Here is a 25,120-nt window from a genome sequence, read left to right as displayed (position 1 = left end):
AAGTGTTTTGCCTTAGATCACATTATTATTATTATTATTATTATTATTATTATTAGTAGTAGTAGTAGTAGTAGTAGTAGTAGTAGTAGTAGTACCCTGGACATTTTAAAACTACTTTTTAAGGATTACATGTACTCTATTACAGTTTCTACAGTTTACGATGCTCTCTACAGCTCTTTATACTGATAAGCTGTGTTCACTTTATAGCTATAAAAAGTAGCGGAACTCAGATGTATGGCATATATACAGTATATATATATATATATATATATAGTACAGAAGTTGGGAAATGTCATACAAATGTGTGTGTTTATTTTATTCAGTGCATATCTGTGTTCTTTTATTTAATGTATATTTGTGTGGTTTCTGTTTGTTTTCAATGTCCTTTTTTACATTGTAACAATTAAAGATGCCACACGTTTAAGTGAGGAGGTGGTGGATCTATCCAGAAAGATGAGTTGGCCAAGTGGTTAATATAATGGATTGCTAATTCACTGTGCTCTGCGTGTACAGTATGGGTACACATATTATTTTGAGCAGTAAAGATAGTGTAATGGTTAGCATTATTTTCTGACAGAGATCATGGTTTTGAGTCGGGAGGCATTTGATATGCCGGCTGTCGGAATCCCGGCGCTCAGCATACCGGCATCGGGATCCCGACAGCCGGCATACCGACAACTATTCTCCCTCTTGGGGTGTCCACGACACCACTGGAGGGAGAATAAATAGCGTGGTGTGCATAGCGTGCCACTGTGCCCGCAGGGGGCTCTTTTGCGCTCGCCCCGCTGCAGGCATGCCAGCGGTCGGGATCCCAGTGTCGGTATGCTGGGCGCTGGAATCCTGACAGCTGGCATAACGTAGTAGACTCGTTTGATTCCCACCATGGCCCAAACTATGTGTCTTTTGTATATTCTCCCTGTGCTTGCGTGGGTTTCCTCCGGGCACTCCGTTTTCTTCCCACAATCCAAAAATACACTGGTATGTTAATTGGCTCAAAAATGAACTTACCATAGATGTAGCTTTTGAATTATTTCTGATTTCTTGGAGCATAATAATACAGTCAGATGTTTGAGTGAGTGTGCTGGGATGCCCACTAGTGGGACCACTGAAAACTGTCTGCATTGTGACAATGTCTTCCAGTACATTTGTAATGAATCTGTCTCACTGTTTAATGATTGACTTCATATTGTTTAGATAAGGTCCAGTCCTATAACACTTTCCAGACCAATGAACAGCAATCATTGTTACTGTGAAATCATTGAAGGTGTATTTTATAATTTGCATTGTATGTTAAAAGAAACCTCAAAAGACCTTCTTTATTGGTACTGAAGCAGTATTGTTATACTTGTTTTTTTGAACACACAGCTTCCTCATGTTGGCTTATTTTTAGTTGAATACAATTTAATTAAAAGTGATGACTGCAATGTTCCGGCTGTGTTCACAGGGGTGTACTACGATATACCGGTGGTCGGGATCCCGGCTCCTAGCATACTGGCGCCGGGATCCCGACCGCCGGAATGCTGCCAGCGGGGCAAGCGCAAAAGAGCCCCTTGCGGGCTCGGAGTGCTCGCCACGCTGCAGGTACCCTATTTATTCTCCTCCAGGGGTGTCGTAGACACCCCAAGAGGGAGAATAGTTGTCGGTATCCCGGCGCCGGTATGCAGAGTGCCGGGATCCCAACAGCCGGCATTTCGAGTGCCTCCCGTTCACAGGATTATGACAATATGATGTAAATGAGACATTTATTACCTCAATAATAATGGAGATATACAGTTATTTCCCTCATTCATTTAAAGCACAGCCACCCCCTTGGTTCCCTATGGACCTAGTTAAATGGGACTAAGTAATAAACTAGCAGCCTGTTTTCCGTATACTTAAAGAGATCTGGGACAGTGGCGTAACTAGAGGCTTGGAGGCCCCTGGCAACTCTCAAGCTAGGCCTTCTATTTGATTGGAAGTATTGATGATCTGGTTTTTTCAGCTGGAGGGAAATACTCATTCACAGACTGACGATCTCCTCTCCTTTCCCACTAGAGAGACACTTCCATTAGATTTCTCTCTTGAATACACATCAAGGTATCTTTACAGTAGGTACTTCAAACTTTATCACTCCACAGAAGTCATGGAAAACACACTTACTGTACATGTGAATTCTATCCAGCGTGCACATCAAGGTATCTTTTCAATAAAAACAGGTACCCCAATCTTAGTCACTTCATAAATCTGTAGGGTAGGAAACACACTTACATGTGAATTCTGTCTCGCATGCACCTCAAGTTATCTTTTAGGTCATCCCAAAATGCATATGATGCACACAGATCCGTCAGTTAGGTATATAAAATATGACGGCTTCAACGCGTTTCAGGGATCCTATCCCTGAATTTCAAGAAGTCGAAAGTCTTGAAAAAGGGGATAGAATCACTGAAACGCATTGAAACCGTCTATACAGAGCCGGAGTTATACCCACAAGGACCTGACGCTTTTGACTACAAGCACGGGATGTACCGAGACTGCAGCCGGGATGAGTGTGATTCCATCGCTACAAGGTTCTTTGTCACTGGCATCTGGCATCTGGCATCTGTTCGTTACTTTTCGTTCTATATCTCTTTAAAGTGTGGACTATTTTTTAAACTTATGTGTATTATGGATTGTCCCACATTATTATTATTAAAACCATTTTTTACATACCTTACTGATGGATCTGTTTGCATCATATGCCTTTTGGTAGGACTTAAAAGATACCTTGTGGTGCATGCGAGACAGAATTCACATGTAAGTGTGTTTCCTACAGATTTATGAAGTGACTAAGATTGGGGTACCTATTTTATTGAAAAGATACCTTGATGTGCATGTGCGATAGAATTCACATCTTGAGTCGTTATCAGTGCTGGCTGCCACCCCCAGGCTGCATCGCAGACCACACATAGCATGGAGGGGGGGCAGTTAAAACATATAAACATACCTTTAATGTTACATGTAATATTTGTGATGGCTGCCTGACCCCTGGGATTGACAGTGCTGTGTTTCACAGCCGTAACTGCACTCTAGATGCAGCACTCGGCTTCAGTTCTCCTTCCTGTATAAGCCCACCCCCAGACTTCCATTGGCTAGTTACACAGGAGTCTGGGGGCGGGCTTATACAGGAAGTAGAAGCTAGGGATGGCCATCGGTGGGTTGTCTATCGATGGTTGCCATCGATGGCACCATCAGCAATAGCCATCGATGGTGCATAAACCTTCTATCGCGAACCATCAATGGTTTGCACCACTCTATGGCCACCATTGACAGGTGCTGCTGGGGCTGCATGCCAATAAAAAACGCGGGTAGAGCATAGCAGGCCACTGGGCAACAATTGATGGTCGATGGCAGAGGTGGATTTAGACCTCATGGGGCCCCAAGCAAGACACCGATCTGGGCCCCCCTCTTCCTCACACACACTGTAATGGCATCCACTGCACTTCTATCAAACCCCCCCATCCTTGCTCACACTGTAATGGCAGCCACTGCAATTCAGACAACCCCCCTCCCATTTCACACACTGTAATGGCAGCCACTGCACTTCTATCAAACCCCCCCCCTTGCTCACACTGTAATGGCAGCCACTGCAATTCAGACAACCCCCCTTCCCCCATTTCACACACTGTAATGGCAGCCACTGCACTTCAGACACCCTCCCCCCCCATCCCCGCACACACTGTAACGCCGGACTTCACAACGCACCCCGGTGGCGGCACTCACTTTGCTGACCACTGGCTCCTCCAATCTCTCCCACTCCGTCTCTGTGCTGGTCAGTCATATGTGCCATGCAGGAGATGAGGGGAGAGCTACACTGTGACTGACAGCATAGATGTGAGCTGGCGCTGTCCAATCAGGGTCTGCTGACAGCCTGCTGGGTCCGGGCCGGCTCAGTGCCGGTGTATTTTGTAAAAAAAACTTATTTGCAGCGCTGCTCCGTTCTGACTCCTGGGGTCCTGATCACCATCTGTGGCCGCAACCAGGCCCCCTGAGACTCGTGGGGCCCTAAGCACATGCCTGAGTTGCCTTGCTGTAAATCCGCCCCTGGTCGATGGCCATCCCTAGTAGTAGCTGAGAGTCCAATGGCACTGCTGATCCCCAGGGCCATCTCACTCTATTTAGTTTACAGTATTTGGGCCCCTGGACATTTGCCACTCTAGTCACCTTGTAGTTACACCACTGGATCTGATCCTTCCTGGGCAGGCTGTATACTCTACCCCTACCTCCTCTAACCAACAGTACTACACAATGGCTGCATAGGCACTGAGTTATGAGTTATGGCCTGGTCAGAATCCAGAAGGATAGTGATAGTAATAGTGAAGCAATAGTTATTAGTGATGAGCACCGTAAATTTTTCGGGTTTTGTCTTTTGGTTTTGGGTTCGGTTCCGCGGCCGTGTTTTGGGTTCAAACGCGTTTTGGCAAAACCTCACCGAATTTTTTTTGTCGGATTCGGGTGTGTTTTGGATTCGGGTGTTTTTTTCAAAAAACCCTAAAAAAACAGCTTAAATCATAGAATTTGGGGGTCATTTTGATCCCAAAGTATTATTAACCTCAATAACCATAATTTCCACTCATTTTCAGTCTATTCTGAACACCTCACACCTCACAATATTATTTTTAGTCCTAAAATTTGCACCGAGGTCGCTGGATGACTAAGCTCAGCGACCCAAGTGGCCGACACAAACACCTGGCCCATCTAGGAGTGGCACTGCAGTGTCACGCAGGATGGCCCTTCCAAAAAACACCCCCCAAACAGCACATGACGCAAAGAAAAAAAGAGGCGCAATGAGGTAGCTGTGTGACTAAGATAAGCGACCCAAGTGGCCGACACAAACACCTGGCCCATCTAGGAGTGGCACTGCAGTGTCACGCAGGATGGCCCTTCCAAAAACTACTCCCCAAACAGCACATGACGCAAAGAAAAATGAAAGAAAAAAGAGGTGCAAGATGGAATTGTCCTTGGGCCCTCCCACCCACCCTTATGTTGTATAAATAGGACATGCACACTTTAACCAACCCATCATTTCAGTGACAGGGTCTGCCACACGACTGTGACTGAAATGACGGGTTGGTTTGGACCCCCACCAAAAAAGAAGCAATTAATCTCTCCTTGCACAAACTGGCTCTACAGAAGCAAGATGTCCACCTCATCATCATCCTCCGATATATCACCGTGTACATCCCCCTCCTCACAGATTATCAATTCGTCCCCACTGGAATCCACCATCTCAGCTCCCTGTGTACTTTGTGGAGGCAATTGCTGCTGGTGAATGTCTCCACGGAGGAATTGATTATAATTCATTTTAATGAACATCATCTTCTCCACATTTTCTGGATGTAACCTCGTACGCCGATTGCTGACAAGGTGAGCGGCGGCACTAAACACTCTTTCGGAGTATACACTTGTGGGAGGGCAACTTAGGTAGAATAAAGCCAGTTTGTGCAAGGGCCTCCAAATTGCCTCTTTTTCCTGCCAGTATAAGTACGGACTGTCTGACGTGCCTACTTGGATGCGGTCACTCATATAATCCTCCACCATTCTTTCAATGGGGAGAGAATCATATGCAGTGACAGTAGACGACATATCCGTAATCGTTGTCAGGTCCTTCAGTCCGGACCAGATGTCAGCATCAGCAGTCGCTCCAGACTGCCCTGCATCACCGCCAGCGGGTGGGCTCGGAATTCTGAGCCTTTTCCTCGCACCCCCAGTTGCGGGAGAATGTGAAGGAGGAGATGTTGACAGGTCGCGTTCCGCTTGACTTGACAATTTTGTCACCAGCAGTTCTTTGAACCCCAGCAGACTTGTGTCTGCCGGAAAGAGAGATCCAAGGTAGGTTTTAAATCTAGGATCGAGCACGGTGGCCAAAATGTAGTGCTCTGATTTCAACAGATTGACCACCCGTGAATCCTTGTTAAGCGAATTAAGGGCTCCATCCACAAGTCCCACATGCCTAGCGGAATCGCTCTGTGTTAGCTCCTCCTTCAATGTCTCCAGCTTCTTCTGCAAAAGCCTGATGAGGGGAATGACCTGACTCAGGCTGGCAGTGTCTGAACTGACTTCACGTGTGGCAAGTTCAAAAGGTTGCAGAACCTTGCACAACGTTGAAATCATTCTCCACTGCGCTTGAGACAGGTGCATTCCACCTCCTATATCGTGCTCAGTTGTATAGGCTTGAATGGCCTTTTGCTGCTCCTCCAACCTCTGAAGCATATAGAGGGTTGAATTCCACCTCGTTACCACTTCTTGCTTCAGATGATGGCAGGGCAGGTTCAGGCGTTTTTGGTGGTGCTCCAGTCTTCTGTACGTGGTGCCTGTACGCCGAAAGTGTCCCGCAATTCTTCTGGCCACCGACAGCATCTCTTGCACGCCCCTCTCGTTTTTTAAATAATTCTGCACCACCAAATTCAAGGTATGTGCAAAACATGGGACGTGCTGGAATTTGCCCAGATTTAATGCACACACAATATTGCTGGCGTTGTCCGATGCCACAAATCCACAGGAGAGTCCAATTGGGGTAAGCCATTCTGCGATGATCTTCCTCAGTTGCCGTAAGAGGTTTTCAGCTGTGTGCGTATTCTGGAAAGCGGTGATACAAAGCGTAGCTTGCCTAGGAAAGAGTTGGCGTTTGCGAGATGCTGCTACTGGTGCCGCCGCTGCTGTTCTTGCGGCGGGAGTCAATACATCTACCCAGTGGGCTGTCACAGTCATATAGTCCTGAGTCTGCCCTGCTCCACTTGTCCACGTGTCCGTGGTTAAGTGGACATTGGGTACAACTGCATTTTTTAGGACACTGGTGAGTCTTTTTCTGAGGTCTGTGTACATTTTCGGTATCGCCTGCCTAGAGAAATGGAACCTAGATGGTATTTGGTACCGGGGACACAGTACCTCCAACAAGTCTCTAGTTGGCTCTGCAGTAATGATGGATACCGGAACCACGTTTCTCACCGCCCAGGATGCCAAGGCCTCAGTTATCCGCTTTGATATTTCATCTTCCTCGCAAAGGACTGTTGGACAGTCAATTGCTTGGTGGAAGTAGTAAAAGTGGTCTTACGACTTCCCCTCTGGGATGACGATCGACTCCCAGCAGCAACAACAGCAGCGCCAGCAGCAGTAGGCGTTACACGCAAGGATGCATCGGAGGAATCCCAGGCAGGAGAGGACTCGTCAGAATTGCCAGTGACATGGCCTGCAGGACTATTGGCATTCCTGGGGAAGGAGGAAATTGACACTGAGGGAGTTGGTGGGGTGGTTTGCGTGAGCTTGGTTACAAGAGGAAGGGATTTACTGGTCAGTGGACTGCTTCCGCTGTCGCCCAAAGTTTTTGAACTTGTCACTGACTTATGACAATGCTAAATTCCTTTGTCGTATAAACAACCCTTTATGAAGTCTAAGAACACTGTACGCTGTTTGCTTAAGAAGTACCGTAAGGGTACGCTATTTGCGTAACGATCGCTCCGCCGTAGGCGAGACGCTCAAGCGTCACGTTCGCTCACGGCCCAGTGATCACAGGACACGTTATTGGTTATGACTAGAGTAATGATTCGCTATGGCGTAGCATACGCTCGAGACCACGAGGAGGTCACCAGCGGCGCAGACGCTCACAACGCTATACCTTAATGTTTAAACCTTATACCAATGAAATACACAGAATAACTTAATGTGAATACAGGGTGTAAGTGCAACCTTGTGTAACCTGACTAACTACAAAGCTGCTTGAGCGTCACCGACGCTCAAGTGAACACTTAACACTATAGAAAATACACAGATACTGGTTTAGGGTCCAAAGCCTATTAACTGTATTATATCTAATATACTTGTAAAAGGGGATAACAGTACAAATGATACACTACAATATAACAGAGACTTCCTAACCAAAATACAATACTATCTAATACAATTCAATACTAGTCTAGGGGAGATGTGAGAGAAACGAGAAAGAGGGAGAGAGAGAGAGAGAAGTGGAGAGAGATGAGAGAAATTGGCTCACAGTAAGACAATGATTACGGAGAGAAAACTTACGCACAAGGGGAAACGATCGCATGCGCCTGGACATCCAGCACCCGATTTTCAGCAATGAGAACCGTTGAAGAGTGAGAGCTGGATGTGGTCGGCCTGCCTATTTATGCCCCACACACAATGCAATCCTACAGTCCCTACAATCCCATTGTCCATTGGACGTCGGAATTCGGCCCTGCATCATAACAAAAGGTCATAGGTTGATTCATACAGGTGGGCTGTGACGATTTCAAACAGCTCAGGTGGGTGGGGAACTAGGTTTCCCGCCGCATACCTGAGTATGAGTAAATAGTAGAAATGGACATAAACTTCTTATGTCCATAACTATTCGCACGAGCGATTAATACGCTCCAAACCAACACCGGAATATTGCTAATTAAATACTCTTCCGATGGGTACCAAACACTGCTATATGATTCCTGTTAGACCCTTCGTACCATACAAAGAGGGATTCCTCAGCTCAGGGACATTCTATATTAACCAAACTTTCAGAATCTATCAAAGGGATCATGATCTACAAACTACATTAATTGTGAAAATATGTAACGAATGAGTCGCACGCTACGACTACATAAACTCTACCGTAAATACGCATACCGCGCCTGCGAGTGCACGCTATTGCGAGTATGCGCCTTCACGGGAGAGCGTACGCATGCGCAGCGCGGACCAGTGTGCGGTGCAAATATGGCAACGTGCATAGGGACATTTTTCTGACTTTGACAGTCCACCCTTTGGCAGTCAATAATAACTGCCACCTTCTAAAACATTTCAAAAAGGAGAAAAATGTAAGTCAGGGGTTAATTGATTTCCATGGTGGGGTAAGGAAGAAGAGTGGAGTAGGTGTGAAGAGGGTATGACCTAGTGAGAAAGCAGAAGCATGTGTGTATGAGTCCATGTTTGGAGGGTCATGTATCATCGTGCCGTACGTGTGGTAAATCAAGCTTCGAGGTATTGCGAAGTATACATTTGAATTCCTTCTTATCCCGTACTAAGGGTCTGCGGATGGGTTGTCAAACTCTACCGAGCTCATTTCGGCTGTGGTTGTAACAAAATGGGGATGCACATTTTAGTTGATGATACATGAATGGGGGAGGTATGTGGTTGCTGATATCTGTGCCTGTACTCCCTATCGTCTATGTGTGTCGTTACCTGAGGGTTGTAGAGATGAAGATAAAGAACACTTACGAAAAATGCAATGATATTCTATGTCAGGGAAATGTACATCTGTTGTTGAAGTTGTGTTCGGTATCTGTTGAGAGTCGTCTTCTTTGCGCTGTTTTGCTCCTTAGGCATGAGCAACAAGCTTTGTCAGTGCCATCAGATTTACAAAAAAATGTTGGGCTAGCGTGAGTTTAAAAATACTAGGGAAACTGGGGATCCATGGCAAAGTTCATCAAGTGTCCATATTTAAAGTTGTCAAATCTTCTTCTTTGGTCAATCCGTTGTCTGTATACATCTCGTCTCGTCAGCTTCCTCGTCCAAGGGGGTCTTTGTATCTGGGAGAAAAGCAGAAAAACAGGTGAAAGAAACGGACCGTATAATCGCATTTTCATCACATCCTGGTTTCTATCATTGGGTCATAAATCAAATCCAGGTTAATTACGGTTTCCTCACTCCTCAAGCTCATCACTTTTGTACTTTGTTTGCACCTCATTAAAGCCTGCCCGCATCTAAATATCAATCCAATCGATATAACGACACCCAAGATACATAGTAGAAACTTTCCAACATCTATTATGACTCCTTGAGCCCAGTCTCCTAAACCGGAGAACCAATTTCGCGGGTTCAACCATGACACCCAACTAGTCAGCTCATTACCTACAGCAGCAAGGGTGAGATTGTGTTTTCGACGAAATTCCCACTTCAATTGGAGAATATCGTCCATCTTTTGGTCTATGACCTCTACCGGATCCTCGGTGCTATTTGTGATATACGTGCAACACTTTATGCCATACTGTGTTGCCAATGTAACACAATATCCGCCTGTTACTGCTGTAAGATAATTAAGAACCATCCTATGCTGAACTAGTTCTGTTTTGTAAGCTTGAAGTTCTCTTCCAGTGTATCTAAACGTGTCATCGTACATTTCAGTGATATTATCTAACAAATTGGCGAGTGCGGAAATGTATCTATAATTCATCACTCCTCGAGCGGTACGAGTGAAATCTAACGCTACCAGAACCTGAATCCCGGTGGATTCATGGATAAGATCAGAGGCCGGATGCTCTAACCTTTCTGACAGTTGTCTTTTAACTCGGTGCTCGTAATGAGTGTGAGTATAAGGAGCTTGGGCACCACGGTGTATGTCCTTCATTTTGTCATGTGTAACAGTCATCACTTCAGGCAATACTTTTCCAATATAACACAATCCTTCAGAGTTTGGGGCAAGCCACTTGTACGCCTTTCTCCCGCATATGAAATATGCATCATCGGGGAGAACATAAGGGACGGAGAAGGACATGATCATGTTACAAACCTTCCAGGTGAAATCTCCTGACCCTAATTCTTCCATCTGCTTAATGCACGTATCAGTCTGTACGATATGTGCACAGTATCCTGGTGATACCTCTCCAACTCTAGTAATCCTATTTCCTAAGGTATATCGATACCGGAAAGATTTTCCTCTACTGGCTATGTGGCGTACAAGCTCTGTATCTGTAGGCATTCTATCTGCTCTGTGTGAAAAGGTCATGGTAAGGTTGCTCCATGACACTTCCCAATTTCCCGTCTTACGGGGATTGGAGATATTAAAACATAAGAGGGACCTATCCACATGGTATTGGTGGAGCTTCAAACTAGGAGGGCTGGAGATGTTAAACCTCCGGTCCACCGGTCTCCCACCACTTAGCTCAAGTACCTCCCCTAACGTTAAAGGAAATGGTACTAGCCCTGATTTGCTGTGACCCTGAGGTACTTGAGAGCATACCCAACAATCTGTTTGGTTTAATACGTTACCCACTAAGGAGTGATAGTCACTCAATGGATGCCGGTCCATATGGATATTAAAACTGGATTGGCATTTCTTTATGCATCCATCTTCAACCAGATTATCACAGAGCCTACAGATACAGTTTTCTTCAGCTAACAATCCATCACAATTTCTTCTATCGGATCGTTTTCTGATACTCGCCTTTGCTTGTTGGTTTGGTTGACCTTGGAAAACTACGCCTCCATCATCATAATCGGAACCCATTCCAGATCCTCTCTCGACCTCTATGGTACTCTCGCCGGAACAGACTGCTCTGGTCAACATCATGGTTAACATCAAAATCCGGATCACAGTCTCTTGGGGCAAGTCCATCTTTGAGGAGGAAACAGAGAAGAATGAGAAGGGGGAAAAAGAAATTTTAAGGGAGAGGGGATGGGAAGTGGAGAAAAACAATAAAAGGGAGAAGGGAGTCGACAACTGCTTTCGGTCTTCAAGGCTCAGGTGCCGCCTCAGTCCTCCTGGAACAGACACTCCAGTGATACAACCTCTACCGTCTGTTCCTTATCACGGGACTTCTCTGGATCAGCAACCTTTTTGCAGTGGGATGAATGGACCCAAGTCTCTCTCTCAGCAACCTTCAATGCTGTGGTGCTAGTCAATAAGACCTGGTATGGTCCTTCCCATCTATCAATAAGACAACCTGAGCGTAGAAAATTTCGTATCATTACATAATCCCCAGGTTCAATGTCATGACAATTATTATCTGGTAAATCAGGAATCACCAACTTCAGATTATCATTTTGACTCCTCAACTGCTTACTCATGTTAATTAAGTATTTTACAGTTACTTCATTGTTACATTTCAAATCATCCTGAGGGTTAATCATGACATGCGGTTGTCGACCAAACAAAATTTCAAAAGGAGACAGATTAAGAGGGGACCTGGGAGTGGTTCTGATGCTATACAAAACAATGGGTAAAGCTTCTGGCCACGTCAATCCTGTCTCTGCCATTATTTTACTCAATTTATTTTTAATAGTGCTGTTCACTCTTTCGACCTTCGCACTCGCCTGTGGACGGTACGGAGTGTGCAGCTTGCTATCAATTCCCATCAACTTACACATTCCTTGAAAGACATCACCTGTAAAATGGGTACCCCTATCACTTTCAATGATTCTAGGGATACCATATCTACATACAAATTCCTGCACAATTTTCTTAGCTGTAAACATAGCGGTATTTGTAGCTGCTGGAAAAGCTTCGACCCAATTCGAGAAAACATCTATACAGACAAGTACATATTTCAAATTTCGACATGGGGGTAATTGAATGAAGTCAATTTGTATTACCTGGAAAGGGCCGCCGGCAGGTGGGATATGGGATGGTTCTGTAGGTATTGCCTTTCCAATATTCTTTCTCAGACAGGTAAGGCATGACATTGCTCTTTTACTCGCATGAGAGGAGAATCCTGGGGCGCACCAGTATGCTCTTACCAATTTGCACATCCCCTCCTTGCCTAGATGAGTCAGCCCGTGAGCTGCTTCAGCCAGACATGGAAGATATGCCCTGGGGGCCACTGGTTTACCATGTCCATCCGTCCAGAGCCCTGAGGACTCCTGGCCATATCCCTTTGCCTTCCAGACTGCTCTTTCCTGTGTGGAACACAAATTCTGCATCTCACACAACTTCTGTGTGTTGATGGTATTAAATACCATCAGTTGTGTGGTGTCTGTCTGTATGGGGGTAGCAGCTGCAAGCTTTGCGGCTTCGTCTGCTCGGCTGTTACCAAGGGATACTGGGTCTTGGCTATATGTATGTGCTTTACATTTGATAACAGCCACTCTGTCGGGTTCCTGTATCGCTGTTAGAAGCCTTTTTATATAAGCTGCATGCGCTATCGGTGTACCAGCTGCCGTCATGAAATTTCTGAGGCGCCATAAGGCTCCGAAATCATGTACTACCCCGAAGGCGTATCTAGAATCGGTGTAGATATTGGCTGACTTACCCTTAGCCAATTCACATGCTCTGGTTAGGGCGACCAGTTCAGCAACCTGGGCTGAGTGAGGTGGGCCTAGCGGTTCTGCTTCTATGGTGTCTTGGTCATCTACGACTGCGTATCCAGTACACAAGTCTCCCGAGTCTGACTGTCTATGACAACTACCGTCAGTGTAGAACGTGAGTTCTGCATCTTCCAGTGGCTTGTCACTGATGTCAGGCCTTGCGGTAAAATTTTGGGTCAAATATTCCATACAATCATGGGTATCTTCCTTTGCATTAAATCCTCCTTCCCCATCACTCTCACCTTCCACCCTTTGTGTCTGACCAGGCACACCTGGGAGAAATGTTGCAGGATTTAATGCGCTGCATCTCTTTATGGTGATGTTTACTGGGGCCATTAATGCCAATTCCCATCTTGTAAACCTTGCAGATGAGACGTGTCTGGTTTGGGCAGAATTCAATAAGGCAGATACCGCATGCGGTGTATGGATTGTGAGGTTGTGGCCTAGCACGACATCTTCGCTTTTTGTCACTAGCAATGCTATCGCCGCAACGCTACGCAAGCATGTGGGGAGGGATCGCGCTACTGTGTCTAGCTGAGCGCTGTAGTATGCGACTGGCCTGCTGGCGTCACCGTGTTTTTGGGTTAGTACACCTGCTGCGCACCCAGCACTTTCTGTTCCGTATAGTTCAAAGGGTTTCCCATAGTCTGGCATACCTAGTGCTGGCGCCTGCGTTAGGCACTGTTTAAGTCTCTCAAATGCTGTTTCGGATTCGTCTGTATGCGAAATCCGATCAGGTTTGTTTGACGAGACCATTTCCTGCAGAGGTAGCGCCAATATGGAAAACCCTGGGATCCAATTACGGCAATACCCACACATTCCTAGAAACGTCCTGATCTGTTGCTGGGTTTGTGGCAGTGTCATGTCTCTAATGGCTTGGATTCTATCAGCGGTCAGGTGTCTCAGTCCTTGTGTTAGACAGTGTCCCAAATATTTTACCTTAGTTTGGCATAATTGTAACTTGTCTTTGGAAACCTTGTGACCTGTGTCTGAAAGATGAAACAGGAGCTGTTTCGTATCCTTCAGGGAAGCCTCCAGTGAATCTGAACACAGTAGTAGATCATCCACGTACTGTATCAACACTGATCCACTCTCCGGTTGGAAAGACTGTAAACAATCATGCAAAGCCTGAGAAAATATACTTGGACTATCTATGAAACCTTGGGGTAACCGAGTCCACGTGTATTGGACTCCTCTGTATGTGAATGCAAACAAATATTGGCTGTCAGGGTGCAGAGGTACCGAAAAGAATGCGGAGCAGAGGTCAATAACAGTGAAAAATTTGGCAGTGGGAGGAATTTGCATTAGGATGACAGCTGGATTAGGCACTACGGGGAACTGACTCTCAACTATTTTGTTAATCCCCCTTAGATCCTGCACTAGCCTGTAACCCCTCCCCCCACTCTTTTTAACAGGGAAGATGGGACTATTTGCTGTGCTGGACGTTCTTACTAGAATGCCCTGTTGTAGCAAGCGCTCTATTACTGGGAAAACTCCTAACTCCACCTCTGGCTTCAGAGGATACTGTGGGATTTTTGGAGCTATCCTACCACCTTTTACTTGTACAACTACTGGAGCTACGTTTGCCATTAATCCAGTGTCCTGTCCATCTTTTGTCCAAAGTGACTCTGGTATCTGAGATGTCATCTCTTCTACTTGGGATGGGTTCCTATTTGTCATAATGGAATGTGACATTAATTTTGATGGGGAGTCTAACATGTCTCGTACTTCATGTGCGTGGTTCTCAGGGATGTCCAAGAATACACCTTCAGGAGTACAATAAATGACGCAACCCATTTTACATAGTAAGTCTCTACCCAGGAGATTAGTTGGTGCCGATGCAGCCAGCAAAAAGGAATGCTTGGTATGCAAAGGCCCTATTGTAATCTCGGCTGGTTTGCTAACAGGGTAGTGCTGGACTACTCCTGTTACTCCCATGGCTGGAACTGTCTTACCAGTGGTTCTCATGCCCACTGTCGAATTTATCACTGACTTGGCCGCCCCTGTGTCTACAAGAAAGTTTAAAGTTTTTCCAGCTACATTGATTGCAATCTCTGGTTCACTTCCAAGACTGGCAATCAACTTAACTGGCTGCAGATTACAGGTATGGCCACACCCCTAGTGGGTATGTTGACCTCCCTGAATCCCGCTGGCAGCAACAACTTGTGAGGGAGTTAGCTGGGAACTACCAGAGGCATGCCAATCTCTGTTCGGGGGATATCTTTTTGTTTCCCCTGTATGTGGCTCAAAACTCCGCCTCTGTGGACCCTGCTCCCAATGTCGTGTGTCGTGTCGTTGTCTAGGGGGTTGAAAAGATCTTTGTACACTCTTTGTTCTACAGTCTCGTGCATAGTGTCCCGGTCTGTTACAAGAAAAACATGTTATTACACTTGCCTTACCCACAGGATTCGGTGGTACATACGCAGGCTGCCTTGTGGTCAGCGCCTGTATACTTACTGACATCAACTTATCACTTTGCGACTCCCTGTGCCTAGTGATGTTTCTGTCGTGATCAATAGCAGCCTCTCTCAATGTGGACACCGACAGACCTCGCCAACATGGCTGCGTGGTCTGTACCCTAGCTTTTAATGTTTCTTTCAAACCATCCATCAGTACAGATACTGCTACTTCTCGATGGTTTGGGTTGGTCTTAATGTCTTCTATACCAGTGTACTTTGCCATTTCTAATAGTGCCCGGTGAAAATATTCTGTTGCCGTTTCGGACTCCTTTTGCTTAATGGAGAATATCTTGTTCCATTTAACAACGGCTGGGAAATACTCCTTTAGCTGTAAATTTATCCTTTTTACATTATCCTTGTTGTACACGTCTGTAAGCGGTACATCTTTATCCAATGCACAGTCAGCTAAAAATTGAGTTGCGTCAACATTGGAAGGTAAACAAGCTCTTAGCAGTATCTGCCAATCCTTGTTGTTGGGTTCTACAGTGTTACCTAGATCCCTGATGTATTTTTGGCTAGCAACTAAGTCCTTCCTGGGGTCAGGAAATTCGGACACTATTGTTCTTAATTCCATTCTGGAAAATGGAGTGTACATGGCAATGTTCCTTATGGGAGTGGCTCCAGACACATCTGTTTTTCCATTGGGAACTGCTATTACCCTTACAGGAGCAATTCTAACAGCCTCTTCCTGTGTAGATTCTACTGTTTGTTGTGGTACAATTGTTTCAGTGTAGTGCATGGTGCCGTACTTACCCGTTGACACGACCTCACCTATCCCTCCGCTAGGGGCTTTCGCTAATCTCGTGGGTGTCGCTGTGCCTACTGTGGTCTCTGCTATGGTGGCCGCAAGAGAGAGAGCTGAAATTGTTGCCGAATCGTCTTCTTGATCACACTCCTGAGGAGGGTTCAAAACAGGGTACAACTTGCACGGGTTAATAATTGCATGAGTTACTTGGTTAACATCATTTACATTTACAGGGTTACTAAGTGTTTGTGTTTTACAACCCAGTGCGTTTCTCTCCGCAATCAACTTCTCTCCTGATATATATGGTGGAGGAGGAGCTGTGGCTATCAGTTTCCTTACTGCCCCAGATCCCGCCGCCAGAGCCAAACCTCTCTGTATCTCACCTTCCTGGTGCCATAACTGTAAATAATCATGATGCTGAATTCGTCTCTTTGTTGATTTTACGAGACATATCCTCCTCCTTAAATTTTGTAACACTTCTGGACTGAAGCTACCTATTCTTGGGAATTTGTCCCTGTCTTGTACAGTCATTCTCTCCCATTCATCACATAAAACCTCTGTGTGACTACCGTATTTTTCACACATGATGTATCTTGCCGACCCGACTGGTCGGTTCTCTGAATCAACCCGAACCGAGGTTGATCGCCCCCTACCTGAACAAATGGCCCCCATAATCTGCAGGTGTTGCTTATTCCTCCTTGGATCTTTATCTCAAGGTTTTCAGCGAACCCTTACAAACAAACCAAGATGTCCTGGGCAGGCCGGCGGTGGCGGTTTACCAAGTACCCCACTTACTTCTCGCCCACGTTGGCCAGTACTGCAATCACTGTAACCAGAGCTGCGGTACCCAACCCAGGGCCCCTGTGAACCTTTATTTTACTGGAACATATGAGGGTTACCCGCAGGACACTTACTCTTTCCAGTAAAGTTGGGGTTGTTAGATAGTTCCTGAGTGACCAGCGAACTTCCCTTTTTAAAAATAAAAAATTACACAAATCACGTTAGAATGTACAAATAGCGTTTGTGACCACTTTACTCTAATGGTATTAGGTCAGATTACTAACTACTGCACACAATTACGTGCGGTACAATCGTTCAGTACATAAGCACTACCTGTTATGTACTGAGAGATCAGTGGAATCGATGTTTCCGGCCGCGATTCCTTCAGCATGAGCTTATGGCCTATATGGGTTCTGCACCAACACCCCAGGCGTTGTGCCTCTTGTACCTTTATAGCGGATCTTTTAGTACCTTGTGACCTCCTGGTCTTGTTACCTTATGACCTCCTGGTCTTGTTACCTTATGACCTCCTGGTCTTGTTACCTTATGGTCCGCTATACTCTAATGCTCAAATATTATTTAACCAAGGATGCCTCCCTAGCCACCGTATATGTCACTTACACGTATGTCCCTTGACGAGTACCCGACTTTCCTTTTGGTTCAACCTCTAAGTTATATAAACTTATGTGATAAAAACACACTCACTCAACACATGTACACTTTTGTTTCTATATCTATTTCTGCGCAGAAATTTTTCTTCAGTCCAACTGTGTTACCAATTAGGAGCAGGATCTGTTAAACTAAATTTCAGATTTTTCCAAAAATAGATTTGCGTTATTTACCGCGTCGCGTTATCTACCGCTGTGCGTTACTTATCGCCTTTGCGCTAATTATCGCTTTGCGCTAATTCAACTTTTCGTGACGAGCTACGTGGGCGTAACCAGACGCTACGTTGCGTAATGTACGCTGCGTGCGTCTGCCTTTGGATTGCGTACGCAAGTCTTTTGTTAGGGACACGTGTACGCAAAACAAAGATCCACCGTAACACAATTTCTATTTTTATCAATGTGGATGATCCCTGATCATCTACCGCACACCACACTGACTGCCTTGTCTCCCAGACAAGCCGTGTGTTGGTCTATATTTTAACTATTACCTCTACTATGAAATAACAGCAAATCTCTTTTAGCACTTTCTATCAACTATAAAAATTGGCAAACAGGAATAGTGATATACGAAATTTGAAAAAGAAATGCAGATATATATGTATGCGTGCGTGTATACGCAAGACAGAAGAGAAATAAAACAGTTTTTTTTTTTTAAAAAGACACAAGCGTTTTGTTCTTACTTCCGGTTCCCGGATTCCTTCAGCACTCTTTATCTAAGCGAAGCAGACGCTTATCCCGTCAGCACTGGGAGACAACCTCCCACCCTTTGCTGGGGGATAATGTCTGCTGATCTACCTAGTGCAGATATGAGAAGGATAGGACGAGTCCCCAATTGACAATGCTAAATTCCTTTGTCGTATAAACAACCCTTTATGAAGTCTAAGAACACTGTACGCTGTTTGCTTAAGAAGTACCGTAAGGGTACGCTATTTGCGTAACGATCGCTCCGCCGTAGGCGAGACGCTCAAGCGTCACGTTCGCTCACGGCCCAGTGATCACAGGACACGTTATTGGTTATGACTAGAGTAATGATTCGCTATGGCGTAGCATACGCTCGAGACCACGAGGAGGTCACCAGCGGCGCAGACGCTCACAACGCTATACCTTAATGTTTAAACCTTATACCAATGAAATACACAGAATAACTTAATGTGAATACAGGGTGTAAGTGCAACCTTGTGTAACCTGACTAACTACAAAGCTGCTTGAGCGTCACCGACGCTCAAGTGAACACTTAACACTATAGAAAATACACAGATACTGGTTTAGGGTCCAAAGCCTATTAACTGTATTATATCTAATATACTTGTAAAAGGGGATAACAGTACAAATGATACACTACAATATAACAGAGACTTCCTAACCAAAATACAATACTATCTAATACAATTCAATACTAGTCTAGGGGAGATGTGAGAGAAACGAGAAAGAGGGAGAGAGAGAGAGAGAAGTGGAGAGAGATGAGAGAAATTGGCTCACAGTAAGACAATGATTACGGAGAGAAAACTTACGCACAAGGGGAAACGATCGCATGCGCCTGGACATCCAGCACCCGATTTTCAGCAATGAGAACCGTTGAAGAGTGAGAGCTGGATGTGGTCGGCCTGCCTATTTATGCCCCACACACAATGCAATCCTACAGTCCCTACAATCCCATTGTCCATTGGACGTCGGAATTCGGCCCTGCATCATAACAAAAGGTCATAGGTTGATTCATACAGGTGGGCTGTGACGATTTCAAACAGCTCAGGTGGGTGGGGAACTAGGTTTCCCGCCGCATACCTGAGTATGAGTAAATAGTAGAAATGGACATAAACTTCTTATGTCCATAACTATTCGCACGAGCGATTAATACGCTCCAAACCAACACCGGAATATTGCTAATTAAATACTCTTCCGATGGGTACCAAACACTGCTATATGATTCCTGTTAGACCCTTCGTACCATACAAAGAGGGATTCCTCAGCTCAGGGACATTCTATATTAACCAAACTTTCAGAATCTATCAAAGGGATCATGATCTACAAACTACATTAATTGTGAAAATATGTAACGAATGAGTCGCACGCTACGACTACATAAACTCTACCGTAAATACGCATACCGCGCCTGCGAGTGCACGCTATTGCGGGTATGCGCCTTCACGGGAGAGCGTACGCATGCGCAGCGCGGACCAGTGTGCGGTGCAAATATGGCAACGTGCATAGGGACATTTTTCTGACTTTGACACTTATGATGAATGCGCTGCAGGTGACGTATAAGGGAGGATGTTCCGAGGTGGTTAACGTCCTTACCCCTACTTATTACAGCTTGACAAAGGCAACACACGGCTTGACAAATGTTGTCCGCATTTCTGTTGAAATACTTCCACACTGAAGAGCTGATTTTTTTGGTATTTTCACCAGGCATGTCAATGGCCATATTCCTCCCACGGACAACAGGTGTCTCCCCGGGTGCCTGACTTAAACAAACCACCTCACCATCAGAATCCTCCTGGTCAATTTCCTCCCCAGCGCCAGCAACACCCATATCCTCCTCATCCTGGTGTACTTCAACACTGACATCTTCAATCTGACTATCAGGAACTGGACTGCGGGTGCTCCTTCCAGCACTTGCAGGGGGCGTGCAAATGGTGGAAGGCGCATGCTCTTCACGTCCAGTGTTGGGAAGGTCAGGCATCGCAACCGACACAATTGGACTCTCCTTGTGGATTTGTGATTTCGAAGAACGCACAGTTCTTTGCTGTGCTTTTGCCTGCTTAAGTCTTTTCATTTTTCTAGCGAGAGGCTGAGTGCTTCCATCCTCATGTGAAGCTGAACCACTAGCCATGAACATAGGCCAGGGCCTCAGCCGTTCCTTGCCACTCCGTGTGGTAAATGGCATATTGGCAAGTTTACGCTTCTCCGACGACGATTTTATTTTAGATTTTTGAGTCCTTTTTTTACTGATATTTGGTGTTTTGGATTTTACATGCTCTGTACTATGACATTGGGCATCGGCCTTGGCAGACGACGTTGATGGCATTTCATCGTCTCGGCCATGACTAGTGGCAGCAGCTTCAGCACGAGGTGGAAGTGGATCTTGATCTTTCCCTATTTTTGGAACCTCAACATTTTTGTTCTCCATATTTTAATAGGCACAACTAAAAGGCACCTCAGGTAAACAATGGAGATGGATGGATACTAGTATACTTATGGATGACGAGCGACTGCCGACACAGAGGTAGCTACAGCCATGGACTACCGTACTGTGTCTGCTAGTATAGACTGGATGATAATGATATAAAAAATATATATATATCACTACTGCAGGACAGGTATATATTGTATAATGACGGACCTGCTGGACACTGTCAGCACTGCAGACTCCTAAACTACTAGTATGAAGAAGATAGAAAAAAAAAAAACCACCACAGGTAGGTATACAATTATGGACGAGCGACTGCCGACACAGAGGTAGCTACAGCCGTGGACTACCGTACTGCGTCTGCTAGTATAGACTGGATGATAATGATATGAAAAATATATATATATATCACTACTGCAGGACAGGTATATATTGTATAATGACGGACCTGCTGGACACTGTCAGCACTGCAGACTCCTAAACTACTAGTATGAAGAAGATAGAAAAAAAAAAACCCACCACAGGTAGGTATACAATTATGGACGAGCGACTGCCGACACAGAGGTAGCTACAGCCGTGGACTACCGTACTGCGTCTGCTAGTATAGACTGGATGATAATGATATAAAAAATATATATATATCACTACTGCAGGACAGGTATATATTATATAATGACGGACCTGCTGGACACTGTCAGCACTGCAGACTCCTAAACTACTAGTATGAAGAAGATAGAAATATAATGAATGACAGACCTGCTGGACACTGTCAGCAGAATGCGTTTATAGAATAAAAAAAAAAAAACACCACACGAGTGTTTAACTTTTTCAGGCAGACAATATACTGGTGGTCACTGCTGGTCAGTCACACTGGCACTCTGGCAGCAAAAGTGTGCACTGTTAAATATGTACTCCTGCTATAACTGCTCCCCAGTCTCCCCCACAATTAAGCTGTGTGAGCAGTGAGCACTACTCAGCACAGTCAGATATACATAGATGATATTATCATGCAGCACACTGAGGCTGAGCACAGATATGGTATGTGACTGTGTATCGTTTTTTTTCAGGCAGAGAACGGATTATATTAAATAATAAATAAAACTGGTGGTCACTACTAGTATAACTATCAGCAAAACTCTGCACTCTCTGAGTACTCCTAATGCTCCAGTAAATCAAGTGTCTCACTCTCTATCTAAACGGAGAGGACGCCAGCCACGTCCTCTCCCTATCAATCTCAATGCACGTGTGAAAATGGCGGCGACGCGCGGCTCCTTATATAGAATCCGAGTCTCGCGATAGAATACGAGCCTCGCGAGAATCCGATAGCGGGATGATGACGTTCGGGCGCGCTCGGGTTAGCCGAGCAAGGCGGGAAGATCCGAGTCTGCCTCGGACCCGTGTAAAAAGCGTGAAGTTCGGGGGGGTTCGGTTTCCGAGAAACCGAACCCGCTCATCACTAATAGTTATCACTATATTCTTGTACACTCTTCACTGGCACCACATCTTCTGGGACGCACTGCCCCTGCATGAGCTTAAGGATAAATTTGGCCAGATAGACTCCTCTTATTGCTGCGAATCATAGTAACAAGATGACACGTAACAGGGTACATATGTAGGTAATGGCAATTAGGCTCCTTGGTGAGGACAGGATGATTGTTAGTTATGGCCTAAGATGTAAAAGCACTGGTCTAATAGAGGTACTTTCTGTTTCACTTTACAGTAAATGCATTGCTGGAGAGCCAAATAAAATACATGTATTTACTTTCACAGGCTCCAGCACTGGCTCACACTTTATCTTTCAGCCGATATGGGAGCTTTTTGTGTATATAAAACCTCCTTTTTCTTCTTAAACTGCACTTCACACACTCTGCATTGTGAAAGGTTCTTTTATTTTGTTCAAGGTTCGCCGGAGGTGAAACATTTTACTAGTAAAAGGTACAATCAGGATGTTTGTTATAATCCTCAGGGCAAGAAAATACCTGTATCAGCCTTCAGACATAGCAGCATGATTTATTTGTCTATGGCTGTTTCTCAATATTTACTGCTTTAGTGGAGTGATTAGGTAACATGAAGTACAGTATGTGGGTATTTCTCCAGTTTATTATGGCACAAGACTGTAAAAGGAAGTAATCACATAAAAACATGTATTGTTAATGAGCGGTCAACTATTGCTGCAACATTTCTGAAATCCATTTATAAATCTGCAATTCAAGACAGAAAACAACTTCAAATATTTTTGATAGTCAGAACAACACTTCTTGCCAGGACTGGCTCGACCATTATACAGCTTTAGGCAGCTGCCTAGGGGGTTGGGATCTGGGGAAGGGGGGTGTGAGCAAGCGGTGGCTGTGGAACTTATAAAGGGGGTACTCACGGACCGATATTCTAAGCAATCTGACTAGATTGCTTAGAATATCAGTATGATCGCTCCGTGTGTAGCCCCCTCGGCGATAGCGATGCGCGGCCCCGCACATCGCTATCGCTGCTGCTAGATTGGCCTGCATGCAGGCCAATCTAGCGGGTCGCTCACTTCGCCTGCTGGGTGAAGTGAGCGGCCCCCCTGTCTCCCCCCGCACGCTCAGCACAGATCGCGCTGTGCTGAGCGGCAGGAGAGATGTGTGCTGAGCGCTTCGCTCAGCACACATCTCTCCTGAATCGGCCCGTGGGTACTGGGCTTAAGTCACACTTTCATCTGAAAGGCTAGGACATGGGTATTGGTGGTGGTTTGGGGCAGTCTGCTGAAGTTTTGCCTAGGGTGCCGAGAAACCTTGCACCGTCCCTGCTAGCAAATGTCCACAATTTGTAAATAACATAACTCATTACATACATTGTTATTCATGTTTTTGCTATTTTAAGACAATATTTTTCAAGATGTAGTGATAGCAATGATTATTGCGATGTTGGAGAAAATGTGGTATCCATAGAACTTTGTCACGGATCTAAAAGTCTATCTATCAAGCTCTCTTTATGAAGGTCCCTATTGCACGCAAAACGTGTGCTTTTTCGAGCCATATGGCCTTTTATCGCCATATAGATCAATGAGATTACCACCAGTTTCACCACCAATATCCTTGCCAGCAAATAGCGATCAGTTTGACTGGCCTACTTCTTATGTATTATAAGTGATACGCAGTTTGGCACAATATCTGTTCATGTCAACAGAATAGAGTAGATGTCTAAAGTGGAGGGGGTTACGAAGTGCACTCCCCCACCCCAATAAAAAAATGAATACATACATATGGTTGCTGGGGGCCTGACACTTGCATGCGATTCCTGTCTTATATTACATGTCTGATTTTGTTTTCTTTTAAATATCAGGCAACAGTTTACATAAGCCATAGCATAGCAAACAATAACTGATTCATAGTCTGGTTATGCAAAGACACACATTACACAGTATGTTGAGAAATTTGTACATAACCAGTTGTGAAATTGTTAACCAATTACAGTATAATCATAATAACATTATATGTACATTTCATCAGGGATTGACTGCACAGAAACGTATATTAAGAAGAACCACAAGAAGCTGGTAATCCCGGAGAGGCAACAATGAAGATTGCTGGGGTATTCGTTTTCATTTCTGTACTTCAAGTGACACTTTCAGCAAGAGACTCATTGGTGAAACTCAAAGATAATGGATATGAGGACATTATTATCGCAATACACCCAAAGATTCCTGAAAACGGAATGTTAATTGAAAGAATAAAGGTAAATACATTATTTTTATTGTAATTCATAGTATGTGACTGGGCAGAGTTGACCACTGGCATATCCATAATGGATGCAAGGTGTGCAGTACACACGGGCCCCTGAGTAAAGGGGGCCTGACAGGATGTACACCCTGCACACATTTAACTATACTTACCGCTTCGTCGGCCAAGTGCTGGCTGCAAATATAACTGGGAAAATGGCCGTTGTGGTCATTTTTGGTGATCCGTGCATGCGCAATAGAGATGTCCAAGGGAATGCGGCACGTGTGCCATGTTCCCAGAGACCAGCGCAGTGTACTCTGGCACAATACCAGAATCTACTGCATTGACAGAGAGGAAGGGAACCTGATCGGAGCCGGCTCACGGGCCCCCTCCTTTCTTAAAGCGCCTCTGGAGTTGACATATATGTGTTGACATAGTAGTGTTAAAAAAAACAGTTGGGTACATAATGTCGATGTTGACCATGTTGACTTTATCATGTAGACAGTTATCATGTAGACTTTATCATGTCCACATGTTAGAATGTTGACATTTCGTCCTGGTGACGAGTGCTGACCTGCTCCTGGTGGAGGTGGCCAGGTCAGACCTCCAATCTTCCAGTATTA

General features: G+C 45.1%; 1 protein-coding gene across 1 annotated transcript in view; it reads left to right on the top strand.

The window, feature by feature from the left end:
• The window catches only part of LOC134957795 (calcium-activated chloride channel regulator 1-like), a 98,934-nt gene that overhangs the window by 128 nt on the left and 73,686 nt on the right, over positions 1-25,120 (top strand). Inside the window, exon 2 of the mRNA XM_063939963.1 lies at positions 24,288-24,513. Coding sequence (XP_063796033.1) covers positions 24,355-24,513 — 159 coding nt within the window. The 5' untranslated portion in view covers positions 24,288-24,354. The remainder of the gene's footprint in view (positions 1-24,287; positions 24,514-25,120) is intronic.

The sequence above is a fragment of the Pseudophryne corroboree genome, chromosome 9, assembly GCF_028390025.1.
Source record: "Pseudophryne corroboree isolate aPseCor3 chromosome 9, aPseCor3.hap2, whole genome shotgun sequence".
Taxonomy (NCBI): domain Eukaryota; kingdom Metazoa; phylum Chordata; class Amphibia; order Anura; family Myobatrachidae; genus Pseudophryne; species Pseudophryne corroboree.
Note: the sequence above shows the minus strand (reverse complement) of the source record. Positions and strands in the feature narration are given on the sequence as shown.